Source organism: Chrysemys picta, chromosome 12, assembly GCF_011386835.1.
Source record: "Chrysemys picta bellii isolate R12L10 chromosome 12, ASM1138683v2, whole genome shotgun sequence".
Lineage (NCBI taxonomy): Eukaryota > Metazoa > Chordata > Testudines > Emydidae > Chrysemys > Chrysemys picta.
In genome coordinates, this window is record NC_088802.1 from 35,681,750 (window position 1) to 35,706,312 (window position 24,563).

Genomic DNA, 24,563 nt, shown 5'->3' on the forward strand with positions numbered 1-24,563 from the left:
CAAATGGCAAAATATAAAACAGATCTAATTTCTTTCATTAATGTTTACAGCCTCTGGTGCGCTCAGCAACACGGGTAAGATCTCTGTTCGAAATATAGAGAAGTGATTTTTATTTTGACAGTGTCTCCTTAGAACATATAATGATTGTTATTAATGATCACCCTTTGTATTAAGGTTCCATTTATAAATAGGTTATAAATGATTCATAATTAATAGAGGTTTAATAAATGGTTAATCAACTGTTATAGAGTCCAGGGAGTCAACAGATTGCTTATAACCATTGCTTATAACTGCCTATAATACCTTGTACTGCTATGCTTCTAACCATCTCTTCCATATACTACTCACATCCGTAACATGCATAAAACATTCATTAATCATGTATTAATTCTTAAGGAACTATTTATAAAGGGAACCTTAATATAAACGTTGACCTTGTTATTCATTATTTGTACAGCACTCAAAGTGCATCGAGATAAACAGAGAATCAGGACAAACGCCTGTGCTGGTGATCGGCAGTGGGAAAGCATTGCGGGAAAAACACCCATGGAAATAGTCAGAGTCTATTATTCATTGCAATGGAAAGGGAACATCAAAATCTCATCCTCCGTCCTCAAGGCCAAAGTGTTTGTACCTGTAAAACTATTCTGGTTGGGAGGAGTGATTATTTTTTAAACCAAAATAGCTATACCAGTGTAACACCTAGTGTGGATGCAGGTATACAGGTATAAAAGGTGCCTTATACTGGTACAGCTTATTCCCCTTCTGGTACAGCAAGAGCTAGCCCATACAAAGCCCCTTTGTACCAGTAGAGCTGTGCCCATGCTAGGGGGGCGAGGCATGGCTTTCATTGTACATTATATATTTCATTATATAAAGCCCCACAGATTGTGAGTGCAGAAAAGCTCTGGGACTGGACACTGGGCATCTTCCCAGCTGTGAACACAAACCCGGGGAAAGCCCCTGAGGACTGGTACTGGGATATGGTCACTCACCACGTGGTCACCGGCCCAGATCTGGCCCCAAGTGCCTGAGGAGACCGAGGGCCTGATCCAGAGCCCACAGAAGTCAGTGGAAAGACTCCCGCTGGCTTCTCTGGGTTTGGATCCGACCCCAAATGTCGTTAGCTCTGGGGTATCTGTCTTGTGGTTTGTGAGGTGAGCTGCTTATCTGGCTGCAGGGCCCTCATCACAGAGACATCATTGCAGGGGGTGCTTGCTGCCATGGTTCCTGGCAGCCTGCACTGCAGGGCCAATGATTGACAGACTGGAGAGGCTCCTTTCCTCCGGCCCCCAGGGAGGGTCCCTGCAGCGGGAAGGGCAGGGCACACGGAGTGGCAGTGCAGGGAGCATGCAGTGCCCCTGCTGGCCGTGCATAAAGGCACAGCCCAGTGAACACTGGATCTCTGGGGCCCAATCCTGGAAGCCTGCACTCACGTGAGTAACCGTTTGCAGGATCAGGCCAAGGTGAGGACTTGGGCAACCAGGGCTGCCCACCAGGAGCCTTTCTCCAGCACTATATCTGCTCCACAAGCCCTGGCAGGGACAGTACAAGCTTCTCCCATCTCCCTCTTCAGTCAGACATTCCTTCGGGATCCCGGGGGGACGGAGGCTCTTCCACACATGCTCACACCATTCCGCATCCCAGCAGGCAGAGAGCGGGGAAGAGAAACACTGAAATGACTCTCCAGCACCCCCTCCCATCTCCTTTCCACGGGGTTCCCCTCACACACTGAGCGTGTGCAACCCCACCCGGAAAGGCACCGCTGAAGGGGAGTGACTGCACTCTGCAGAGCTCATCACTGCTGCTCCAGGCACCGGCCAGAGGGGTCAGTGTTTCACACCTTGCCAGCCCTGCTGCTGGCTCTCAGCGCCTCGATCCCCCTTACCTCGGCTAGCACAAACAGAGGGTCGATCACGTCCCGTTCTACTTCCAGCTCGAAATGGATGAGCTCCTGGGCTAGTTTATCCTCCACCTCGCCGCATAGTTTGAGCATCTTCCTACGAAAGGAAAGAGACAGGGGACGTGCTGCGTGAAAACCCAGCTCCAGTGCACCCCCGCTCCCCGTGTGCTCACACGAGCCGTGCGGCTGAGACATGAAAAAGTGCAACTTGGCAGCTTGTGCACCACAGGAATGGGACTGGACACAAGGGCACTAGCTGACATCTTCTGCATGAATGCACCGGCCTGCAGACAAAGGCATGGCAGGATGAGAGCGAGGCCTTGTGCCACACGTCTCAGCCAGCTCCGGGACAGGGGGTGGAGGGCAGCAATACCCAATAGGGGTGTCATTCATGGTCTTCTGTGGAGATGGTTAAACCCCCTGGAGGTTGGGGGAATGGAGGACACCCTGTGTTACTGGGGGTAGAGAGACTGGACAGGAGCCACCATCCCCTCTAGGAAGGTAGTAGAGACACCCAAGGGTGTACCATGACCAGTCAGGGGGCGGGTCAGGAGGGTGGGAGCAGGAAGGGCCATGGCCTACAGGTTTCTGGGACTCTAGTCTCCCTGTGCAGGTATGGCTGCCCCTTCGAAGCCTGCTGGAGGGGAGCACAGCCTAGCCAGAGACTGTGTCCCTCTGCCCCACCCCCCATCAAGGGGGGCAGTGGGACTGGACAAGGAGTGAGCAGAAACAGCCCATGGGGGTGCTGCTCGCCCACCACTCGCCAACCCCCGCACTGCAGCCAGGAGAAGCCTGGGGAGCCAGCGTGCTTTGCTAGCATTTCACACCCACTTTGCAAGGCTGTCAGCCATGAGGCAAGTAGCCAGGCAGGGGAGAGCCTGGAGCGCGGCAGACCACAGTCTTCTTAGAGCTTCTTACCCCAGTAGAGAGTCGTCCCCTAAAATGGCGGAGCCTTCCATTAAGCACTGGGCCAGCGTCGTCAAAGGTAACTTTTTCTGCAAAGGAAGCATGCTGGGCATGAATGACTGTCCAACGGAGAGCAGGATTCTCACTTGGCCTCCAATCCGAGATTCAGTTCTAACGGTGGGGCAGGGAGGGGCTGGGCTACATAGACCAGGATTGGGTTGGGGGGGCGCGTGCCCGTTGCTGGTGAAAGGGTCTCTCAGCCCCCTGCCTTGGCCTGGCTGGCGGGCCAGTGAGGAGTCCATGGAGCCTGAAGGCTGCAGGACAAGACAACTGCTCACATCTTAAACAGTGCAGCAAAGACATATGAAAGAACCAGCCCCCAACCAACACCCCGCCCCCGGCACCCTGTGGGGTGTGCGCTGGGACCGAGCACTGAGGTTCATGGTCCCATCCCTATCACCCGGCCCCACAGGGAGCACTGACACTGCCAATGCATTACCCAACAGGCTCTGGTTCAGTACCTAAATCTGACCCCCGACCCCACGCTCTGCAGGGAGGTGGCTGCCCCTGGTCACACAGCTGCCATGGGAGGGAGGCGCCCCCCACAGGAAGGCAAGAGAGCTGCAGGCAAAGCTCCCCAGCCCTCATCCTGCCCCAAACCCACACAGGTTTGGCAGAGAGCAGGCAATAGAGGAGAACAGGCTAGTCCCGGTGACGTTTGACAGGCGGAAGCTCTGCTGATGGCATTTCACTTCTGCTTCACTCAGCATTCTCCCTCCCACCCCCTCTGGCCTGTGTCTCGGTGAAGAGAAAGCAAAGATGAAGTTAGTCTCCAATCACACACCAGAGCGTGGCAGCTTGACACTGAGGCAGAGCTCGGCAGGGATTCACACCCAGCCGAATGATTTAATACACGCACACCCTACGGGCCAGATACATTCAAACACACGCTGTGCCCTCCCCCCTCAACTTAAGGTCATAGAAATATATGGAGGATTGATTCATTTACACACACATTAAGAAGACTTTTCAGTTTTCTATAGACTCCCTCTCAAGCCTGAGCCCTGGCACATCCCATGCTTAACATCTGGCTGCTTGCAGCCCGAATTCTTAACACAGCCACTTACTGAGCGCTTGTCGGCATCCACGCCTTGCTGCCCCTGCAGACAGGCTGTCAGTTTCTTGTGAGTGCTGTGGGAGACCTGCTTCACCAGCTCCAACCGCTTCTCCACCTGCAGACGGATGGACACAGTTGGCAGCACATCAAAGGGACAATACAGCAACAGCCGCCAGCGCGCCAGCTGTGAAAAACAATCCAAGGGCAGCTGTCCCTTCCCCACCGACAGAACATTGCCCCTTGGAGCCTGTCACCGTGACCCTGAGCACAGCTCCCCGCTTCAAAGAAAGAGGCTGAGCAAGACCTTATGAAGCCAGATGTCCCGTTGCTCCTTACAAGATACATGGTGCAGCATCAGTGCCGTAACACGCACTGAGAGTGGGGTGGGTTTTTTTTTTTTTTTTGTGCAAGGAAATTTTAAGCAGGAGAGAGAATTTCATATGGAAGATGAAGTCCTGCCAGATTAAGAGAAACAGGAGCTTCTAAAGGAAATAATTCCTTACTGTAGCCTGCACTAGGCAGAGGAATGGACATGCTAGGAATGCCTAAAATTACCAGGATGCACAATCAAGTCTGAAATCTTGCAGCAAAGGCATTGCCCCTATAGTAGCTGCAAGCTCTCGGATCTGACTTGTCGTGATGTCCCAATGATTAAAGGCCTATTCCAGAGAAATTCCACTCTCTTTGTACAACCGCCACCCAGGCATGATCCAAATGCACGTTCCATCCAGTGTCTCACACAACGTACTGCCTCCAGGGCTCACTGCTGCTGCTCCTGGTTACACATTTACTTCCTAAGGGGGTATTTATTGATGCACAGTCATTCGCAGATTGTATTGTTCAGTTCATTCACAAAAATTAATGCAACCTTTTAATAATATAGGAAATAAATGTTCAGGGATAGGATAGAACATTCCATGCAACTTATATCTGATATTTATATAGCATTTTAATCCTATATAGGGTTTAATCCAAAACACTGCTACAGGCTGTACAGAGAGGGATCACTTAGCACTCATGGAAATGCAGCCACTTCTGGAGTAGAGCCCAGCAGCTGTGTAACACCACAGAATCCCTATTGTATCACTTAGGACAGGAGAGGGAAGTTTAGATAATCAGAATGTAGTTCCCTGAAACAGAATTTGGCCATGACATGAGGAATCCCTGTTACTGTTTGGGCTCTTAATAAAGGGTGATTAACCTTTGGAACAAACTGTCGAGGAAAGTGTGGACTCTCCATCTCCTGGAGTCTTCGCATCCAGAGCGGATGCTCTGGTCAGACACAAGTTATTGGACTCTTAGCCTTGTGCAATCCAGGAGGCCAGACTGGATGGTTTAATGGTCCCTCAAAATCTATGAATCTAAATGACCACAAGAGGTGACAACCTCTATATTACGTCTCATCCAAAAGATGGCATGACTGCCCAGATTCTGGAACAGCTGAGATGAGAGAGGCAGAGGAGAGACCACGGTGACATAACTGTGTAGAGAGATCACGTAAAAGACTGGGAGAAGTTGCCAGTGCTTACTCTCTGCTCTTCTATTCCAGGACAACACCTCTATCATCTCACTGGCGATCCAATTTCCACACAGACGCTGGTGTTTGTATTTGAAGCAGATACTATGGGAAGGGGGACAATGGGAGCAAACACCTGACAAACGACACATTGACTTTAAATATTCCTCTGATCCAAAAGGCTATGCCTCATGGAAAGGAAGGGAACCCCGACAAACTAAAGGCAGTCCCCGAGAGTTTGAATTGCATCCCTGGGTCCCCCATTAGCAACTCCAGGGCAATATTTGCTATCTATCTCAGATCCAGATAGGGCTCCCGTTACCATAGAGACAAGGCCTTTCACTTTCAGTTTGCATTTGGTTTCAAATTTCCCAGAAATTTATCAGTGTTTATTATAAAATAAAATAAAAAAAAAACAAGTTAAAATCAGTGCAAAAATTTAACTTCCCAGTTGTCTGGGTAAATATCAGGGTTAATAGAGAGGGAGAGGAGAGAAAAAAAGCACGAAAGAGAGAAAAGTCTGAGCACTGAAAGTAAAAGCAATTTAATGCTGTGGTTTATTTAGTAACTTGTATATTAACAGTACATACAAACACGCACACATGTGCCTCTGTGTGCGTGTCTTCCACTACACTGCCTTAGTTTAACAGACAGCCTCACATTTGCACATAGACTAACATGAACATCTGCCTAATAAAAACAAGGAGTCCGGTGGCACCTTAAAGACTAACAGATTTATTTGGGCATAAGCTTTCATGGGTAAAAAACCCCAAGCCCAAATAAATCTGTTAGTCTTTAAGGTGCCACCAGACTCCTCGTTGTTTTTGTGGATACAGACTAACACGGCTACCCCTATGATATCTGCCTAATGTAATACATTGGGTTACAGCTTGTGCTAGGGTGACCAGACGTCCCAATAAAATCGAGACCGTCCCAATATTTGGGTGGTTGTCCTGTGTCCTGACCGATCTTTGGTCGGGACGCAATTTGTCCTGATATTTCGCTCTGCCGGCAGCACCGTTTTTTTTCTCCGCCAGCTTTTTTTTTTTCTTTTGGCTCCGCCGGCGGACCCCCACCATGTGTCCTGATATTTTCTTCATCTCATCTGGTCACCCTAGCTTGTGCTCTTCATTCCCCAGGAGAGGCAGATGAGGCTATGGGGCTTTCTGTTTCTACCAATATCTTGCTGGGAACCTAACTGGCTGAGATTCAAGCTGAAGACTGGCACGTGAGGCCCCGCCTTGGACACACTGAAAACGTTATCTGAACACTCAGCAAGATAATTTACTAAATGTAAGTAAACAAGAGCTTTTGAAAATGAAGCTTAGTGGCTCTGGGAAAACATGCAGTGGGGCAGAGCGATCAAAATCTTGGAAAATAACATGGAAGAAGTAATATTCTTTGCCTCTTGGGCATTAGGGAAAGAGCTGCAACTCCAGACACCAGCAGGCCTACGGGATTTAATGGAAAGAGTTCAATTTGAGCCTCTGGGTGGAAGCAGAGGGTTGGGAGGATAGTTTGAGGATAGGCTGCTCTGCATAAGCCCACGATTCATGGAAAATGCATTGCTGTGCAGCTACAGTAACCTTCATCCCAGCTCAGTACAGAGATGGGGTCCTGGTTGGGGATGGTGCATGTGTGTTGGAAGGAAGGTTCCAGATATTATATTCAGGAGGTAGGTATGGTGCGCATGGGTGCATGTTGGAAGGGAGGTACTAGATATTACATTAAGGAAGAGAGTGGATGCACTGTTCCTCATTCTCTCTTGGGACAGTCACCGAAGAAGAAAATTAAATCTTTGGACAAATTGGGCAGAGGCTTTCATTATTTTCCCTGCAAAACTGCATGCAACTCTTGGAAGGTACAGAAATCCCAGCCCCTACCCTATTAGGGCCAAACTCTGCTCTCACCAGTGCCAGCATAAACCCAGTTAACACCACAGACTTCTATGGACTTAATCCAACTTTATATTGGTGTAACTGAGAACAGAATTTGGCCTTTAAATGCCAGATTAGCCTGCAAGATTCCCAAAGATCTAACAGCCTGTAAGGAGGATTTGGACTCTGCCAAGAATTTCTCTATTTTTGGTTGTGATGAGAAACAATTTGCGTGTGAAGCATGTTCATTTAGCATCCAGCTCCCTCTTCAAGTCTAGGAGTCTCTGCATGAACTTCAATGCGACCTGGATCAGGGCCCTAGAGTCAATCTGAACTGGATGTATTGACACTGGCTGAAGGTTGTAGGATGAGAGTGCTTCAGTTTTCTACGTGTAAAACTGGGCTGTGTTCCATGGGCTGTATCTGCTAGCTGTAAACAGCTGCCTCCCCTCTCAGCAAACCTCAGGAACTGTTTACAATGAGAAGGGAGAACCATTTCCCTTTGCCTACAGCGCTCCCTTTTGGTTTGGATTTGGTCCTAGGTGGCATGGGAAAGGCACACGGACTAAAATACAGAACTGGTCCAGTGCTTAGAGCACTAGCCTAGAACTTGGGTTCAATGCCTGGCTCTGCCATTGACTTCCTGTGTGACGTTTGGCAAGTCACTTAACCTGTCTGTGCCTCAGTTTCCCCATCTAAAAATAGGTAGAGTAACATTTACTGGAACCCACCTCATAGGCAGGTTCTGAGGCATGGAAAAATGCTCAAAAAGTGCTTTGAGAGCCTGTTATAAATGTTGGAATTTTGGTAATATTTTTATAATTCCTGTGCATGCCTCAGTTTACCAATGGGCTTTGTATTGCTGTGCAGTGAGTGTAAAGGGAAGGGACAAAGTGTGGGGCTCACACAGCTTCCTGGCTGGAGACCAGAGTCCTTAACACACTGAGTAAAGGCTATGCCAAGTGCATGGAGGATCCAGAAGAGACAATGGAAACCCCAATGGCCAGGACATTCACACCTTGTGACTAACACCTGAGAAAAAAGAAGAACAGGAGTACTTGTGGCACCTTAGAGACTAACAAATTTATTAGAGCATAAGCTTTCGTGGACTACAGCCCACTTCTTCGGATGCATATAGAATGGAACATATATTGAGGAGATATATATACACACATACAGAGAGCATAAACAGGTGGGAGTTGTCTTACCAACTCTGAGAGGCCAATTAATTAAGAGAAAAAAAAAAAACTTTTGAAGTGATAATCAAGCTAGCCGAGTACAGACAGTTTGATAATAAGTGTGAGAGTACTTACAAGGGGAGATAGTCAATGTCTGTAATGGCTGAGCCATTACAGACATTGACTATCTCCCCTTGTAAGTACTCTCACACTTATTATCAAACTGTCTGTACTCGGCTAGCTTGATTATCACTTCAAAAGTTTTTTTTTCTCTTAATTAATTGGCCTCTCAGAGTTGGTAAGACAACTCCCACCTGTTTATGCTCTCTGTATGTGTGTATATATATCTCCTCAATATATGTTCCATTCTATATGCATCCGAAGAAGTGGGCTGTAGTCCACGAAAGCTTATGCTCTAATAAATTTGTTAGTCTCTAAGGTGCCACAAGTACTCCTGTTCTTCTTTTTGCGGATACAGACTAACACGGCTGTTACTCTGAAACCTGAGAAAAAGGAGCTTTCCCCCCTACCTTCCCTGCAGGGAAGCAGAGCAAAGGCCCTGAGCTGGAGAACAAAGGAGAAAGGAGCGAGGTGGCTAGCTCAGCTCTCAGAGGGTATGTCTACACAGCAGTTAAACACCCAAGGCTGGCCTTGGCCAGCTAACTCGGGCTTGCAGGGTTGGGCTGCGGGCTGTAAAACTGCGGTATAGACATTCGGGTTCAGGTTGGAGCCCAGGCTACAGCCTGAGCCCAAATGTCTACACTGCAATTTTACAGCCTCAGAGCCCGAGTCAGCTGACCCAGGCTGGCTGAGGGGTGTTTAATTGCTATGTAGACATACCCAGAGACACAGGACTCTTACCTGGGACAGAGAAAGGAGGGAAGAGGATTCCTACAGCAGCTTGGCTTTAGCTAGCGTGGACTAGGTCCTAATCTTTGCTGGTCTGTGCTAACCAAAGGACTTCCAGATTCTGTAACCCGGAGACTAATCGTTACTTTGTTTTGAAAAGGCTGCCTGGTGTCAGTGCAAATACCCCCTGAGAGCACTGCACTCTGACGCGGTCTGGTCTACACTAGAGACCTGTACCAGTATAAATACAGTGCTCACAGATGTGAAAAATCCACCCTCCGAGTGACATAGTTATACCAACCTAACCCCTGTGTCGACAGTGCAATGTGTTCGGGAGAGCGTCTCCCGTTGACACAGCTGTGGCCTCTCAGGGAGGGGGATTAACTACGCCGATGGGGGCTCCCCCATCGACTTAGAGCGTCTCTGTTAAAGCGCTACAGCAGCACAGCTGCACCGATGCAGCATTTTAAGTGCCCCAAGCCTCCCACAGGAATCTGGCCTGGCTGGACTCGCTGCAGGGAGCCACGGATACTGACAGGGAAGGCTGGCACCCGAAGACCCAGTTTTGGAGTGGTCCCGCCCTGTGGAACTGTGTGGAGCCTGGCACACTAACAGGGCCATGCCCAAGGGACTGGTTCCAGACTGGGGCAGAGACTGGATCCTGTGGATTTGCGACAGATCCTCACAGGAAATGGGCTATAAACGGGTAAAGTAAGAGCATGCTGGGCCTGGATTTCTCCAAACCACTTGGAAACACTCCCAGGCAAAGGCCTCGGTTACTCCTTTCAGCTGACTCAGTCACACGCCTCTCCTGAGCAAAGAATGCCACGCACACAACAGGGAATTTTGCAGGAAAGTTTCATGCCACAGATTCTTCCCGCGCGGGACTCAGCAGAGGATGGAACTGTTGACATGCAGGGGGCGCTCAGACCGTTGGTTAAGCAATAGTCCCAGATGACACAGGTCAGTGCATGGACATACTAAGGGGCACACACGTTCTCTCACTTCCACTTGCACTTTCCTACTTCTGCATCACCTGAAAAACCGAGACGGCCTGTGTGCGTAGCTGTGTGATTAGAGGAGGAAGTGATGGCCTCTCCCGGAATGCTTGGAAAAACACTTTAAACTGTTTCTAAAGAAATCCCTGTGTAGACATTATCTGTTTCTTTCCCCGTTAACAACAGGAACATGTCTGTAGAAGTGGCATCGTTGTTTCTCAAGAGTTTGACTTCTTCCCTGTGCAGATGTTTCTTGTTAGACAAAAGGGATCGGTGTATGACCGTGGTACAAATGCTCTCCTAAGATTAGATAGATGTAATATAAAAGCCAGGGAATTTACTCTTGTGATTGTAAACTCTTTGGGACAGGAATCATCTCTATTAGGTTTGTACAGCACCTAGCACAATGGGATTCTGATCCATGATGTGGGATCCCTCCTCCCCCACACTACTGTAATATGAATAGTAAGCAGAATGACATGCTGCGAGCAGGAATATTGCTGTTGACACAAAAATAAAGCTTCAAGTTTCAGTGTGGTCTAAAGTTACCTCTACTGGAATCCTCTCAAACCATCCCCATCCCGTAGCCACACGTCTGTGAGCCAGGTAGACCCTTGCGTACTCGTCATCAATAGCACAGTTAGTAGCACTGTTACTTTCATCAAGGCATATCCCATTGCAATGCTTTAGGATAGGTTTTATTCCCTCTGCTCTCATTAACCAGTCATCCACAACAACCCACATACACAGAATGTGGAAGTGTGCAGAATGCACATCCAACAAAATTCTCCCAACGCAGGGAGTGGGGCTGGCATTGTATATTACTTTATTAATAGCGTGTGAACAGCAGAGACATCTTATCCAGCCTTATGACCCCAGCATCAGTGCTAATGCCATGCAAGATGCTAGGTGGGATTTCCAAAAGTGCTCAAGTGTTGGCCTAACTTGGCTCCTATCAAAGTCAACGGCACCATTGACTCAAGTGGGAGCAGAGTTAGGTCAGTGGCGAGCGCCTCTGAAAACTCCATCTCCTCTTAGAACGTGAAATGAAAATCCACATCACCAACTGAGCAAAGCCTGCGAACCCCCAACAGAACAACATGCAGCTGGTTCAATCCGGTTCATGCATAAAGGCAACAAATACAGCTGCAAACAGGGCAGGCAGGACTGGTTACTGTCATCTTGAAGCTGACCTTTGAAGCAGTCCTTGATCTGATTGTACATGACCTGACGCCAACCTTGAGAGCAAATGCTTTGTGCCCGTATAGGGAGACGAATGAGCAGTCTTCCAACCAGCGTGCATTGCAGAGAGATGCGCCGTACTCCAGCAGAGCTCCCCCTACAGTCAGCTATGGAATGGGGAGTAAAATGAGCCCTCCCGCTTACTAGTGATGGGTTTGTCCCAGTGAGACTATACAACTAGCACAAGGTCACACCTTAAAACCTATTCAAGCCTGTGGACTTAAATCCAGGCCTCCCAAGTTCTAGGCTAGTGCCGTAACCACCAGACAAGCTTGCCTCTCTAGGGGCACTGAAATCTAGACCTCCTTAAGCAGGTCTCAGACTGTGATCGCCAGCTGTCAGGAAAGAAAGTCAATTTACCTGCAAGAGATCTTCACTCAGGACTTCTGTTTTTTCAGCTCTACAAGGAAAAAAAAAAAGTTAGTGGCGATGCAGACAAAAAAAACCCAGCTGGCATCCCACCCAGACAGACCCACATGATGCATGCAGGGGTCAGGCTGTGGAGAGCACCCGGACATGTGTGGAGCTGCCCTGTAATGATTTATGAATACCGTGCATTGACCTGGTTATTGGGCTGTTCACTGTATATTAGGTTAAATCAACAAGGGGGTTGGGAAAAGAAGCAAGGGGAAACAATGGATTAAGATAAGCCACCCCACAGTAAAGTATGAAATGTCCAAACTGTCTTCATTCCACACAACCCACCTCAGAAAAATCCTCCATATCTTTTGGCCCAGAACAATCTCAGACCAAGATCTATTGACACAGTGCAGCCAAGAGGATCTGAGCACCATCCTTGCCAGGAGGCGTTGGAGATGGATTAGTCATGTGCTTTGGATGGAAACTGATTCCATCACCAGAGTAGAAATAAGATGGACTCCTGAAGGCAAGCAAAAACAAGGCCGCCCGAAAAAAACCTGGCTAAAAGCTGTGGAAACCGAGCTGAAAAACATGGGGCACAGCTGGGGAACTACTGAAAGACTTGCCAGAAACAGCCAGGAGTGGAAGAGCTTCGTCGCTGCCCTAAACGCCAGAGGCGTAATGGGAACATGATGACGACCCCACAGTAAACACTTGAGGGTTGTTACAGGACAATGACAGAGCCACTGGCTCTGAGGGTTCTGGCTTGATCTCCTGGAGCAGTTTGGACAAGCAGGGCCAAAGCCAAGGAACTGATAAGGAGAAGGGATCTCTGACTGGACAAAATGGGACTCTCTTTCCATGGGGGGTAGTTGTTGGAGAGCTTTTTGGGGAAACAGAGTGACACAGGTACCTCCTGTGGGGTCTGAAGCGGCTGGATCTGAGGGGATGGGAGGCCTATAAGTAAGAGAGATATGCATGGTGACAGCTTATTGTTTTAAGATCTTTGCCTCTAAATGCTCAATCAATACTGTGGTTCATGCAGGCTGTCCGGTCACTGCACTGACTATGGTCACAGACTCCTGAAGGGAAGGACTGCATGTGGCTGAACGCAGGCAGACCCGCTGGGTGAGCCTGGCTAATCCACAGAGTACAGTAGCCCAGGGCCTCGTCTGAGGGTGGGAAATTCACATGATTCCAGCCCAGGAGACAGAAAGGTCTGAGGCTTGACATCTGAGGGAGTGCACTGAGATACCAGAGGGGGACAAAGGGGCAGCTCACCCCATAACAATGACAAGTGCTACCCTGGAAACCACAGCCCAATCCTGTTCTTGGCGGGACACCGGGCTGTATTTCTGCTGCCCTGGGGTCAGACTAAGGCAAGTGATATCTGCATGTCTTTTTAGGGGGACAACAGGAAACGCTTGAACACAATGCTCCAATCTCTCTTTCTTTACAGGCTGAGCTAAAACACATCTCCGAACGCACCAAAGAGCTTCGAAGGAACTCTTGATGGGTCCACTCTGAGGTCACAGAATGGAGCCGAACTGTCTTGGGAAGAATGATTCAGGCTCATGGAGGCAGCAAAGCAGCTTGGTCTCCGAAGGGTCATTGTGTCAGGTTGGAGGGAAGTGCCAAGCCCAGAGACACCTGATATTACCATGACACAGTAAAGCTCCTTTCATCGGAGAATGTCAAAGCCCTTTTAAAACCATTGATGATTAAGCCCTTGGTGAGATAAAGTATTTCCCCATTTTGCAGATGGGGAAACTGAGGCACGGAGAAGCAAAGTGACTCACCCAAGGTCCCGGAGCGAGTTAGTTACATGGTACAAGCTGGGTTGTGCCAGCATTATTCCCTTGCCCCTCAAAACAGCTCTCCCCAAACACCCACCTCCATGCACTAATAGAGAAGGGTTGGCGGACATTCCCCTGCATGTTGACAAATACCAGGACTGCTGGAATTTATCTTCTACATCTCCTCGGACTCTGCATTCCCTTGGCCTACAGCACAGTTCTGTAAAAAACACACGTGGTAAACCACAGCAGTGTGTGGTTCCTCACTCAGACCTGCATAGGGAGCACCCAGGAATCATGGCAGGGAAGAAGAATGCAGAATCTATGGGCTGAAATGAGCCTTGCTAACCCCTATTTCCCTTGCTACCACTGATGGGTGGCCTGCAGGAAAGGAGTCAATGAGCTTCCATCAGGCGTCCACATGCCACGATAGCAGTTTGCACGGTGGGGCGTGTCAGTGGGAAGGCCAAACATTGAGTGACGCCTCATCACTAGAGAGGACCCCTGTAGATGGAGGCAGGTTGGAAGGGCAGCAGATGCCCTGCCCATGCCATAGTGGTCTTGGGGTCAAACAGAAGGAGGCCAAAATTCAGCCATGTCACCATCACTAAGCTCAATATTCAGAAAGAGAACAAGCCCCCCGTGGGCTGCTGGCCTGTCTCCCCTGCCCAGGCAGGGCTAAAGCCACATCCAGAGTCTGTGCAAGCCCTTCCTTCAGGACAAAGCTTACTCTTCCAACACAAGCAAAGCTACTCCCCTGACCAGCGCAGGCTGCAGGGGCTACTTCCCCTCCTCCAGGGCCTGTCCCAGGAGCCAACCTCCTCCCTGCAACAATACCTTCAGCTCAGCCCATCAGGCCTCTGTAGAAATCACCTGACCCCTTCCCAGCTGGGTCTGATAATCCCCTACCAGGCCCAAACACTTCGACTCATAGACTTTAAGACCAGGAGGGAACACCTAGTCTGACTTCCTGCCCAGTGCACCATTGACTCTAGTTCAAACCAGTCAGTGACCTGTGCCCCATGCTGCAGAGGAAGGCGAAAAACCTCCAGGGTTTCTGCCAATCTGACCTGGGAAAATTCCTTCCCAACCCCAAATACGGAGATGAATTAGACCTGAGCAGGTCAGTAAGACCCACCAGGCTGACACCTGGGAAAAAATTCTCTTTAGTAACTAAGAGCCCTCCCCAGCTAGTGTCCCATCTCTGGCCTTTGGGGATATTTACTGCTAGCAGTCGCAGATTGGCTACATGCCATCGTAGGCAGTCTCATCATATCATCCCTTCCATAAACATATCCAACTCAGTCTTGAAGCTAGTTAGGTTTTTTGCCCTGACTGTTCCCCTTGGGGGGGGCTGTTCCAGAACTTCACTCCTCTGATGGTTAGAAACCTTCCTCTAATTCAAACCTAAACTTGTTGATGGCCAGTTTATATCCATTTGTTCTTGTGTCCACATTGGCGCTTAACTTAAATACTCCCCTCCACCCCCGGGATTTATCCCTCTGATGTATTTATAGAGAGCAATCCTATCTCCCCTCAGCCTTCATTTGGATAGGCTAAACAAGCCAAGCTCTTTGAGTCTCCTCTCATAAGGCAGGTTTTCCATTCCCCTGATGGTCCTAGTAGCCCTTCTCTGCACCCGTTCCAGTCTGAATTCATCTTTCTTAAACATGGGAGACCAGAACTGCACACAGTATTCCAGATGAGGTCTCACCAGTGCCTTGTACAATGTTAATAACACTTCCTTATCTCCAGTGGAAATATCTCGCCTGACGTACCCTAGGACTACATTAGCCTTTTTCACGGCTGCATCACACTGGCAGCTCATAGTCATCCTGTAAATACAATACAGGCAGGTCTTTCTCCTCCTCTGTCACTTCCAACTGATATGTCCCCAGCTTATAGCACAAATTCTTGTTGTCAGTCCCCAAGTCCATGCACTAGCACTTTGCACTATTTAATGTCATCCCATTTCTATTACTCCCGTTTTCAAGGTCCTCCAAATCTTCTTGTATGACAGTCTGGTCCTCCTCCATGTTAGCAATACCTCCTAACTTTGTGTCATCCACAAATTTTATTAGCACTCTCCCACTTTTTGTGCCAAGGACATGAATGAAAACATTAAATAAGATTAGTCTGCAAGCTTTATCAGTGATGATTTTATGTTTTCTTCCAAGTCATTGATAAAAGTGTTAAACAGCACAGGGCCTAGAAACACACCCACTCAACGATTTCCCATTTACAATTACGGTTTGAGATCTATCAGCCAGTTTTTGTTCCGTTTAATACGGGCCATTTTTATTTTATATCGTTCTGGTTTTGTAATCAACGTGTTGTGTGGTATTAAGTCAAATGCCTTACATAAGACTATTATATCAACTCCATTACCTTTAGCCCACCAACTAAAACAGCGTTTACTCTTTTCTACTGTCGTTCCGCTTGCCTTAAGACAGCTTGCCACGTGTTGCTTTCCCTTCAACTCCACAGAGCTAAGAGCTGCGTTTCATTGCAAGCCAGGGCTGTCTCTTATTAGCCACTCCTTCAAGTACAAGAGAAGGCAGTTTAACACCCCGCCCCCCCCCCCCCCCGGGCTTAACGTTGAATAGCCTTAATGCTATTGATGCTTCTTTCTAGCTTAAGTAATTGAAGTCATAGGGCTGGGTTAGTCAGAAGTAACCGCAGAACACACTCAGTGCTGGTCTCTTTCCCCTTCACTCCAGCAGAACAAAGCCTATTTGTTTATTGAGGTTTACTCAGGAACCATTATATCTTGGGTTTTTGAATGGAATACAGCCTCTCACTCTGTCTTTACCATTGTGACACGACACCTAAGTGCGAAGCTATTCATGAATGGGAAACTGCCCTTAGGGTTGATACTTCATTTATAACTAGTTATAGCTGGATATTCTTGCCCTGCCTTGCCATGAAGGGCCCTGCATTTCATTCTAAGTATACGGGTACAGCTACACGCTTTCCTGAACCCTTTTGGTTAGGCTAAACAAGCCAAGCTCCTTGAGTCTCCTCTCATAAGGTAGGTTTTCCATTCCCCTGATCGTCCTAGCAGTCTTTCTCCGCACCTGTTACACTGTGATGGTCGCCCCATCTCAAAAAACATACATTAGCATTGGAAAAAGTACAGAGAAGGGCAACAAAAATGATTAAGCTTCCATATGAGGAGAGACTTAAAAGACTGGGACTATTCAGTTTAGAAGAAGAGACGACTAAGGGGAAATGTGATTGAGGTCTATACAATCATGAATGGTATGAAGAACATTAATAGAGAAGTGTTATTTGCCCCTTCACATAACAGAAGAACCAGGGACAATTAATTTAATAGGCAGCAAGTTTAAAACAAACAAAAGGAAGTATTTCTTCAAACAATGCACAATCAACCTGTGGAACTTGTAGCCAGGGGATGTTGTGAAGGCCAAAAGTATAACTGGGTCCAAAAATGAATTAGATACGTTCTTGGAGAATAGGTTAATCGATAGCTATTAGCCAAGAAGCTTAGGGATGCAACCCCATTCTCTGAATGTCCCTAAACCTCTGATTGCTGGAAACTGGGACTGGAAAACAGGGTGTGGATCACTCTACAAATTACCCTATTCTGTTAGTTCTCTAAGAAGCATCTGGCATTGGCCACTGTCGATGGACAGGATACTGGGCTAGATGGACCATTGGTCTGACCAAGTATGGCCATCATATCTGAATGAAGATCTGATCAGAATATGAAACACCTCCCATAAAGCTTATTTTAATTAATTCAGGGTTTGGCAAATGCACTCATCAGTGGGGTGAAAAAACTTGTGAGTGGGGCTTAGCTAGCAGAAGCAACAGGATTTAAGTTTTGTTGGGGGAAAAAAAAATAAAAGGTCTGATTCTGATCTAGCTGCCATTGTTTTCACAGACTTCCCTGATTCACACCAGTGAGGGAAGATTCAGGTCCTAAGTGTGTAGTCCTTACAAGGAAACCCTTCCAAATGTGGCCCAGTGCAGTGCTATTTTCCTGAGCCTGCAGACTGTCGGACATAAGAGATTTGAATGGTTTCCATTCATCTCAACAGCACATTAGCTCTGAAAAGTCTGGCCCCTCACCCCAAGCTTTACCTCTCCCAACTGCTATATATCTGCTAAACCCACCTTTCATCAGCTCTCCCCAAAATGTAGAGCAGGGATCGGCATGCGGCCTGTCAGGGAAATCTGCTGGCGAGCCAGGACGGTTTGTTTACCTGCAGCGTCCGCAGGCTTGGCTGATCGCAACTCCCACTGGCCGCGGTTCCCCGTTCCAGGCCAATGGGGGCTGTGGGAAGCGGCGTGGGCCAAGGGATGTGCTGGCCGCCATTTCCCACAGCCCCCATTGGCCTGGAACGGCGAACCACCGCCAATGGGAGCTGCGATCGACTGAACCCGCGGGCGCGGCAGGTAAACAAACCGATCCGGCCCGCCAGCGGATTTCCCTGACGGGCTGCGTGCCAAAGGTTGCCGATCCCTGCCCTAGAGCCATGTCACACTTTGGTGGCGAGAAGGTTAAATGCCCTGGTAACACACTGGAGGATTTGTCAAGGGCTGAATTAATTTATGGCTCCCTGAACAGTTTTCAATTTCAAAGAAAAAAGAAACATTTGCCTCTGCAAGGACACTGCAGAAGACCATGCAGCCTCCACTGATACCAGCTGCTAAGTCAGCAGCTGGCTTCCAAGCTTTGAACATGAGCAGGATGGCTGATTCCCCAGGTATCCCCCAAGCTTTACTGCTACTGAGCCTTCTAACAAGTACATCACCACTGCATTTTCCTGCTTGTTGCACTGATTATGGGACTGGAACCTTTGAGACAATCTCTCAGCTCTAGGCTAACACGGTGCAGAGATCTGCAGGCTCCTAGCTCGGGATACCTATCTCTGGGATTTATTATGGGCCAGTGAGGCATTCAGTGCTATACAAGATGCAAATAAAGACAGCCCCTGTCCTATAAAGCTTACAGGCTAAGGGGCAGACCTGGGGAAGGTAAGTAGTACAGAGGAAGCCCGGACTTAGACTTGTTTATCCTCACCCCTTCTCTCTGCCTTCCCAGTGATGATGTCGGGGAAGTGGAAGAAGTGTCTCTGCCAGCGGGATCTGAATGGGAAGGCCGGGGCACGACACTTTGGGGGTGGAACCGAAAGGAAACATACGAGAGACAGAAGGAAGCTGTGAGCGAGAAAAGGAAGCCTCACAAAGGACTGAAGCAGCAGCCCTTGCCACCATATCCCAGTATGCAACAAAACAAGACAGCACTTCAAACCGTGGGTCCATCCAGTCACCTACCGGTATCTGCCACTTGCTAAAGAAACATGCTGAGCTTTCTAAACAATGGGGCCCTTTTGCTCGGCGGGTCATCATGTGTCAATTTGATTTTGCAGACACACTGTCCAGAACTTGGATGCCTCTGATGCTGCATCTGATTCACAGAGCACAACCTGACAGCTCCAGACGAGCCCTCCATTTACAGCCCCATCAGGCGGTACAGTCAGTGTGTCGGTGTTAGGAGAAGAGGCAAGGCCATCCAATGGTTTGGGTCACGCTAGCTGCAATTGGCGAAAAGGGTCCTTACCTTTGGGGACTGCAGATATCCCCCAAACTTCTAACCATGCTGTAAGTATCAGAGATGTATTTATACATTGGGAATGCATCTGTGTATGTTCCCCACCTGATGCTCAGTATAGCAAAGAATGGAAAACGTATAAAAAAGGTGGACTATGCACCTAGCCTGAACCTGAAAAATGAAGCATTCCCTAGCAGGAACAAACACTCAGCTACCACCTGGAACATAACGTTCTTCATTTGTTTGACAGCGCCCCAAAATGCCCCAAACAGGTGCTTTACAGAACAAAGCAAAGCACACAGTCACTAGCAGAAAGAACTTACGCTTAAACTGCAGATAATAAAATAAATAATAATAATTAATGGAGATATCCCATCTCCTAGAACTGGAAGGGACCTTGAAAGGTCATCGAGTCCAGCCCCCTGCCTTCACTAGCAGGACCAAGTACTGATTTTGCCCCAGATCCCTAAGTGGCCCCCTCAAGGATTGAACTCACAACCCTGGGTTTAGCAGGCCAATGCTCAAACCACTGAGCTATCCCCCCATAATGCGTTACAATGCGTGGGGTGTAACAGACAATCGGCGGAATGTGGCGTGTCATAACTATAAAGGGAAGGGTAACAGCTGTCCTGTGTACAGTACTATAAAATCCCTCCTGGCCAGAGACTCCAAAATCCTTTTCCCTGTAAAGGGTTAAGAAGCTCAGGTAACCTGGCTGGCATCTGACCTAAAGGACCAATAAGGGGACAAGATACTTTCAAATCTTGGGGGGGGGGGGGAAGGTTTTGTTTGTGTTCTTTGTTTTGGGAGTATGTTCATTCTCGGGACTGAGAGGGACCAGACATCAATCCAGGTTCTCCACATCTTTCTAAACAAGTCTCTCCTATTTCAAACTTGTAAGTAAATAGCCAGGCAAGGCGTGTTAGTTTTCCTTTGTTTTCTCAACTTGTAAATGTACCTTTTACTTAAGTGTTTATCTTTGTTTGCTGTACTTTGAACCTAAGACTAGAGGGGAGTCCTCTGAGCTCTTTAAGTTTGATTACCCTGTAAGGTTAATTTCCATACTGATTTTACAGAGATGATTTTTACTTTTTTTCTTTAATTAAAAGCTTTCTTTTTAGAACCTGATTGATTTTTCCTTGTTTTAAGATCCAAGGGGTTTGGATCTTGATTCACCAGGAGTTGGTGGAAGAAAGGAGGGGGGATGGTTAATTTCTCCTTGTTTTAGATCCCAGGGGGGTTGGAACTGTATTCACCAGGAGTTGGTGGGAGGAAGGAGGGGGGATGGTTAATTTCTCCTTGTTTTAGATCCCAGGGGGGTTGGAACTGTATTCACCAGGAGTTGGTGGGAGGAAGGAGGGGGAATGGTTAATTTCTCCTTGTTTTAAAATCCAAGGGGTTTGGATCTGTATTCACCAGGGAATTGGTGAAGGTTTTTCAAGGCTTCCCAGGAAGGGAATCCATTGAAATGGTGGCAGCGGAACCAGAGCTAAGATGGTAGTTAAGCTTAGAAGTTTTCATGCAGGCCCCTACATTTGTACCCTAAAGTTCAAAGTGGGGATACAGCCTTGACATGGTGGTAGAGCGGTGGGATCATTTTAAACCCAAAAGCCAGTGAGATTTTTTTTTTCCTTCTAGCTGCTTGGAAAGCTGAGCTGGAGGTAGATAGATGCATATCTTATCTCTCCTTGCCTGAAGGCAGAGGTGTTAAGTTTTTTTAACAAGGTCCTTTGTTAAGAGAAGTGTTCAAATGGGCAAACAAAGGTAAAGGGAATTTACAAGCTGAACTGTTTTTTTTTTTTTCTTTTTACATCCTCGGGAGTAGCTAGTTAGAAAGTCTCTGTTAACTCAGCAGCAGCCAGAGCTGAGAGCTTCTCAGTTTCAGTCAACTGCAGAGGGGGTGACCCAGCACAAGAAAACAGAAAAATGACTACAAAAGAAGAAAAAGCCAAAGAGGAGGCCCACAAGAGAGCTATGGAGCTGAAAGAAAAAGAGATAGAGCTGAGAGACAGAGAAGAGAAAGCCAAAGAGGAGGCCCACAAGAGAGCTATGGAGCTGAAAGAAAGAGAAGAAAAAGCCAAAGAGGAGGCCCACAAGAGAGAAATGAAGCTAAAAAAAAAAAAAGATGGAGGAGAGAGAAAAAGAAAGGAAGCATGAACTGGAAGTAGCAAAGTCTAAGCAGAATGCACCAGGCAATCCTAACAACCGCCCTCCAGGTACCACTTCCCATCCCAGAAAATTCCCCACCTACAAGGCAGGCGATGATACTGAGGCCTTCTTAGAAAATTTTGAAAGGGCCTGCCTTGGATACAGCATCGCTGCAGACCAGTACATGGTAGAGCTGAGGCCGCAGCTCAGTGGACCCTTAGCAGAGGTGGCGGCTGAAATGCCTAAGGAACACATGAACAGTTATGAACTTTTTAAAAACAAGGCCAGACTCAGAATGGGGCTAACACCCGAGCATGTCCGTCGGCGGTTCAGAGCCCTAAAGTGGAAACCCGATGTGTCATTTACCCGTCATGCCTACCACATTGACAAAAATTGTAATGCCTGGGTATCAGGAGCAAATGTTAAATCTCTGGAAGATCTGCTTTCCCTGGTAAAAATGGAGCAGTTTTTAGAGGGTGTTCCTGAGAAAATAGAAAGGTACATCCTAAATAGGAAGCCCAAAACTGTAACTGAGGCGGGGGAGATTGGAGCCAAATGGGTGGAGGTGGCAGAAAAGAAAAAAAACTAGTAGCAGTTGGAGCGAATATCAGAAGGGGCAAGCCAAAACAAAACCTTACCACCGGGGACAACCCAAGGCCCCAACCACATCCCAAGGGAAACCCCAGACGCCTTCTCACCCCACCACACCAGTCTCCACCAACCAACATCGTCCCGGTGATACCTTAGCAGGGCGATGTTTTAAATGTAATGAACTGGGACATATAAAGGCTCACTGCCCCAAGAACCCCAACCGATTACAGTTCATTACACCCCAATCACACCAAAGATCCCCAAACCCAGATGCCTCTCTCATACCCTCGGAGCGAAGGGAAACCTTGAGAGTGGGCGGAAAGAAGGTTACCGCTTGGAGGGACACTGGGGCTCAAGTGTCAACTATCCACCAATCCCTAGTGGACCCCAAACTCATCAACCCGGAGGCTACAGTGACAATTCAACCCTTCGTGTCACAGTCTGTAACCTTGCCTACAGCCACGTTGCATGTCCAGTACAAGGGCTGGTCAGGAATGTGGACTTTTGCAGTCTATGACAATTATCCCATTCCCATGCTGCTGGGGGAAGATTTGGCCAACCATGTGAAGCTAGCCAAGAGGGTGGGAATAGTCACCCGCAGCCAGGCTAAGCAAGCTTTCACCCCCATCCCTGTTCCTAAGCCGTCCACCAGGGCCCCGTCTGTGTTACCGGAGACCCAGACAAAGGTGGTGGAACTGGATCCCCTGCCAACGACTGCAACAGCCATAGTGGATCCAATCCCAGAGACCCAGCCAAAGTCAGTCCCAGAACCGGAACTGACAACGCAACCAGCACCAGGACCATTGCCAGCACTGAGTCCAGCGCTTGCAAACCCATCTACAACTCCAACGCCAGAGGGCACCAGCGAGCCTGACCTGGCGGAAGCAGCAGATAACCCTATCCAAGACGCTCAGCCAGAGCCTGAGATACCACATAGTGCACCAGCGGCCAGTGGATCACAGTCAATGGAAACAGCCCCAGCACCTGCATCGCTTCCAGAGGGACCAAGCCCCAGTCCACAGTCCAAGGAGGAACTGATGTCTCCAGCATCAAGGGAACAGTTCCAGGCCGAGCAGGAAGCAGATGACAGCCTTCAGAAAGCTTGGGCGGCGGCGCGGAGCACCCCACCGCCTCTCAGCTCTTCTAACCGATCCCGGTTTGTTGTAGAACAAGGACTTTTATACAAGGAGACTCTTTCTGGTGGGCACCAGGAAGACTGGCATCCTCAAAGACAGTTGGTAGTTCCAACTAAGTATCGGGTAAAGCTCTTGAGTTTAGCCCATGATCATCCCAGTGGCCATTCTGGGGTGAACAGAACCAAAGACCGGTTGGGGAAGTCCTTCCACTGGGAGGGAATGGGCAAGGATGTTGCTAAATATATCCGGTCTTGTGAGGTGTGCCAACGAGTGGGAAAGCCCCAAGACCAGGTTAAAGCCCCTCTCCAGCCACTACCCATAATTGAGGTCCCATTTCAGCGCGTAGCTGTGGATATTCTGGGTCCTTTCCCAAAAAAGACACCCAGAGGAAAGCAGTACGTACTGACTTTCATGGATTTTGCTACCCGATGGCCGGAAGCAGTACCCTTAAGCAACACCAGGGCTAAAAGTGTGTGCCAGGCATTAACAGACATTTTTGCCAGGGTAGGTTGGCCCTCCGACATCCTTACAGATTCGGGAACTAACTTCCTGGCAGGGACCATGAAAAACCTGTGGGAAGCTCATGGGGTAAATCACTTGGTTGCCACTCCTTACCACCATGAAACCAATGACCTGGTGGAGAAGTTTAATGGAACTTTGGGGGCCATGATACGTAAATTTGTAAATGAACACTCCAATGATTGGGACCTAGTGTTGCAGCAGTTGCTTTTTGCCTACAGGGCTGTACCACATCCCAGTTTAGGGTTTTCACCATTTGAACTTGTGTATGGCCGCGAGGTTAAGGGGCCATTACAGTTGGTGAAGCAGCAATGGGAGGGGTTTACGCCTTCTCCAGAAACTAACATTCTAAACTTTGTAAGCAACCTACAAAGCACCCTCCGACACTCTTTAGCCCTTGCTAAAGAAAACCTAAAGAATGCTCAGAAAGAGCAAAAGGCCTGGTATGATAAACATTCCAGAGAACGGTCCTTCAAAGTAGAAGACCAAGTCATGGTCTTAAAGGCGCTCCAGGCCCATAAAATGGAAGCGTCGTGGGAAGGACCATTCACGGTCCAGGAGCACCTAGGAGCTGTTAACTATCTCATAGCCTCCCCCACCTCCAACATAAAGCCTAAGGTATACCATGTTAATTCTCTTAAGCCCTTTTATTCCAGGGAATTAAACGTTTGCCAGTTTACAGCCCAGGAAACAGATGACGCGAAGTGGCCTGAAGGTGTCTACTACGAAGGAAAAAAGGATGGTGGCGTGGAAGAGGTGAACCTCTCCACGACCCTTGGACGTCTGCAGCGACAGCAGATCAAAGAGCTGTGCACAAGCTTTGCACCAATTTTCTCAGCCACTCCA

At 48.4% G+C, this 24,563-nt stretch overlaps 1 protein-coding gene across 12 annotated transcripts in view; it reads right to left on the minus strand.

The window, feature by feature from the left end:
* The window catches only part of ARHGAP44 (Rho GTPase activating protein 44), a 156,273-nt gene that overhangs the window by 55,637 nt on the left and 76,073 nt on the right, over nt 1–24,563 (minus strand). For all 12 annotated transcript variants that reach the window (XM_024101747.3, XM_042841200.2, XM_024101745.3 and 9 more), the window contains exons 2-5: nt 11,947–11,986; nt 3,937–4,041; nt 2,822–2,898; nt 1,889–2,000 (exon numbers count right to left, since the gene is read on the minus strand). In XM_024101747.3, the coding sequence (XP_023957515.2) occupies nt 1,889–2,000; nt 2,822–2,898; nt 3,937–4,041; nt 11,947–11,986 (334 nt within the window). The remainder of the gene's footprint in view (nt 1–1,888; nt 2,001–2,821; nt 2,899–3,936; nt 4,042–11,946; nt 11,987–24,563) is intronic.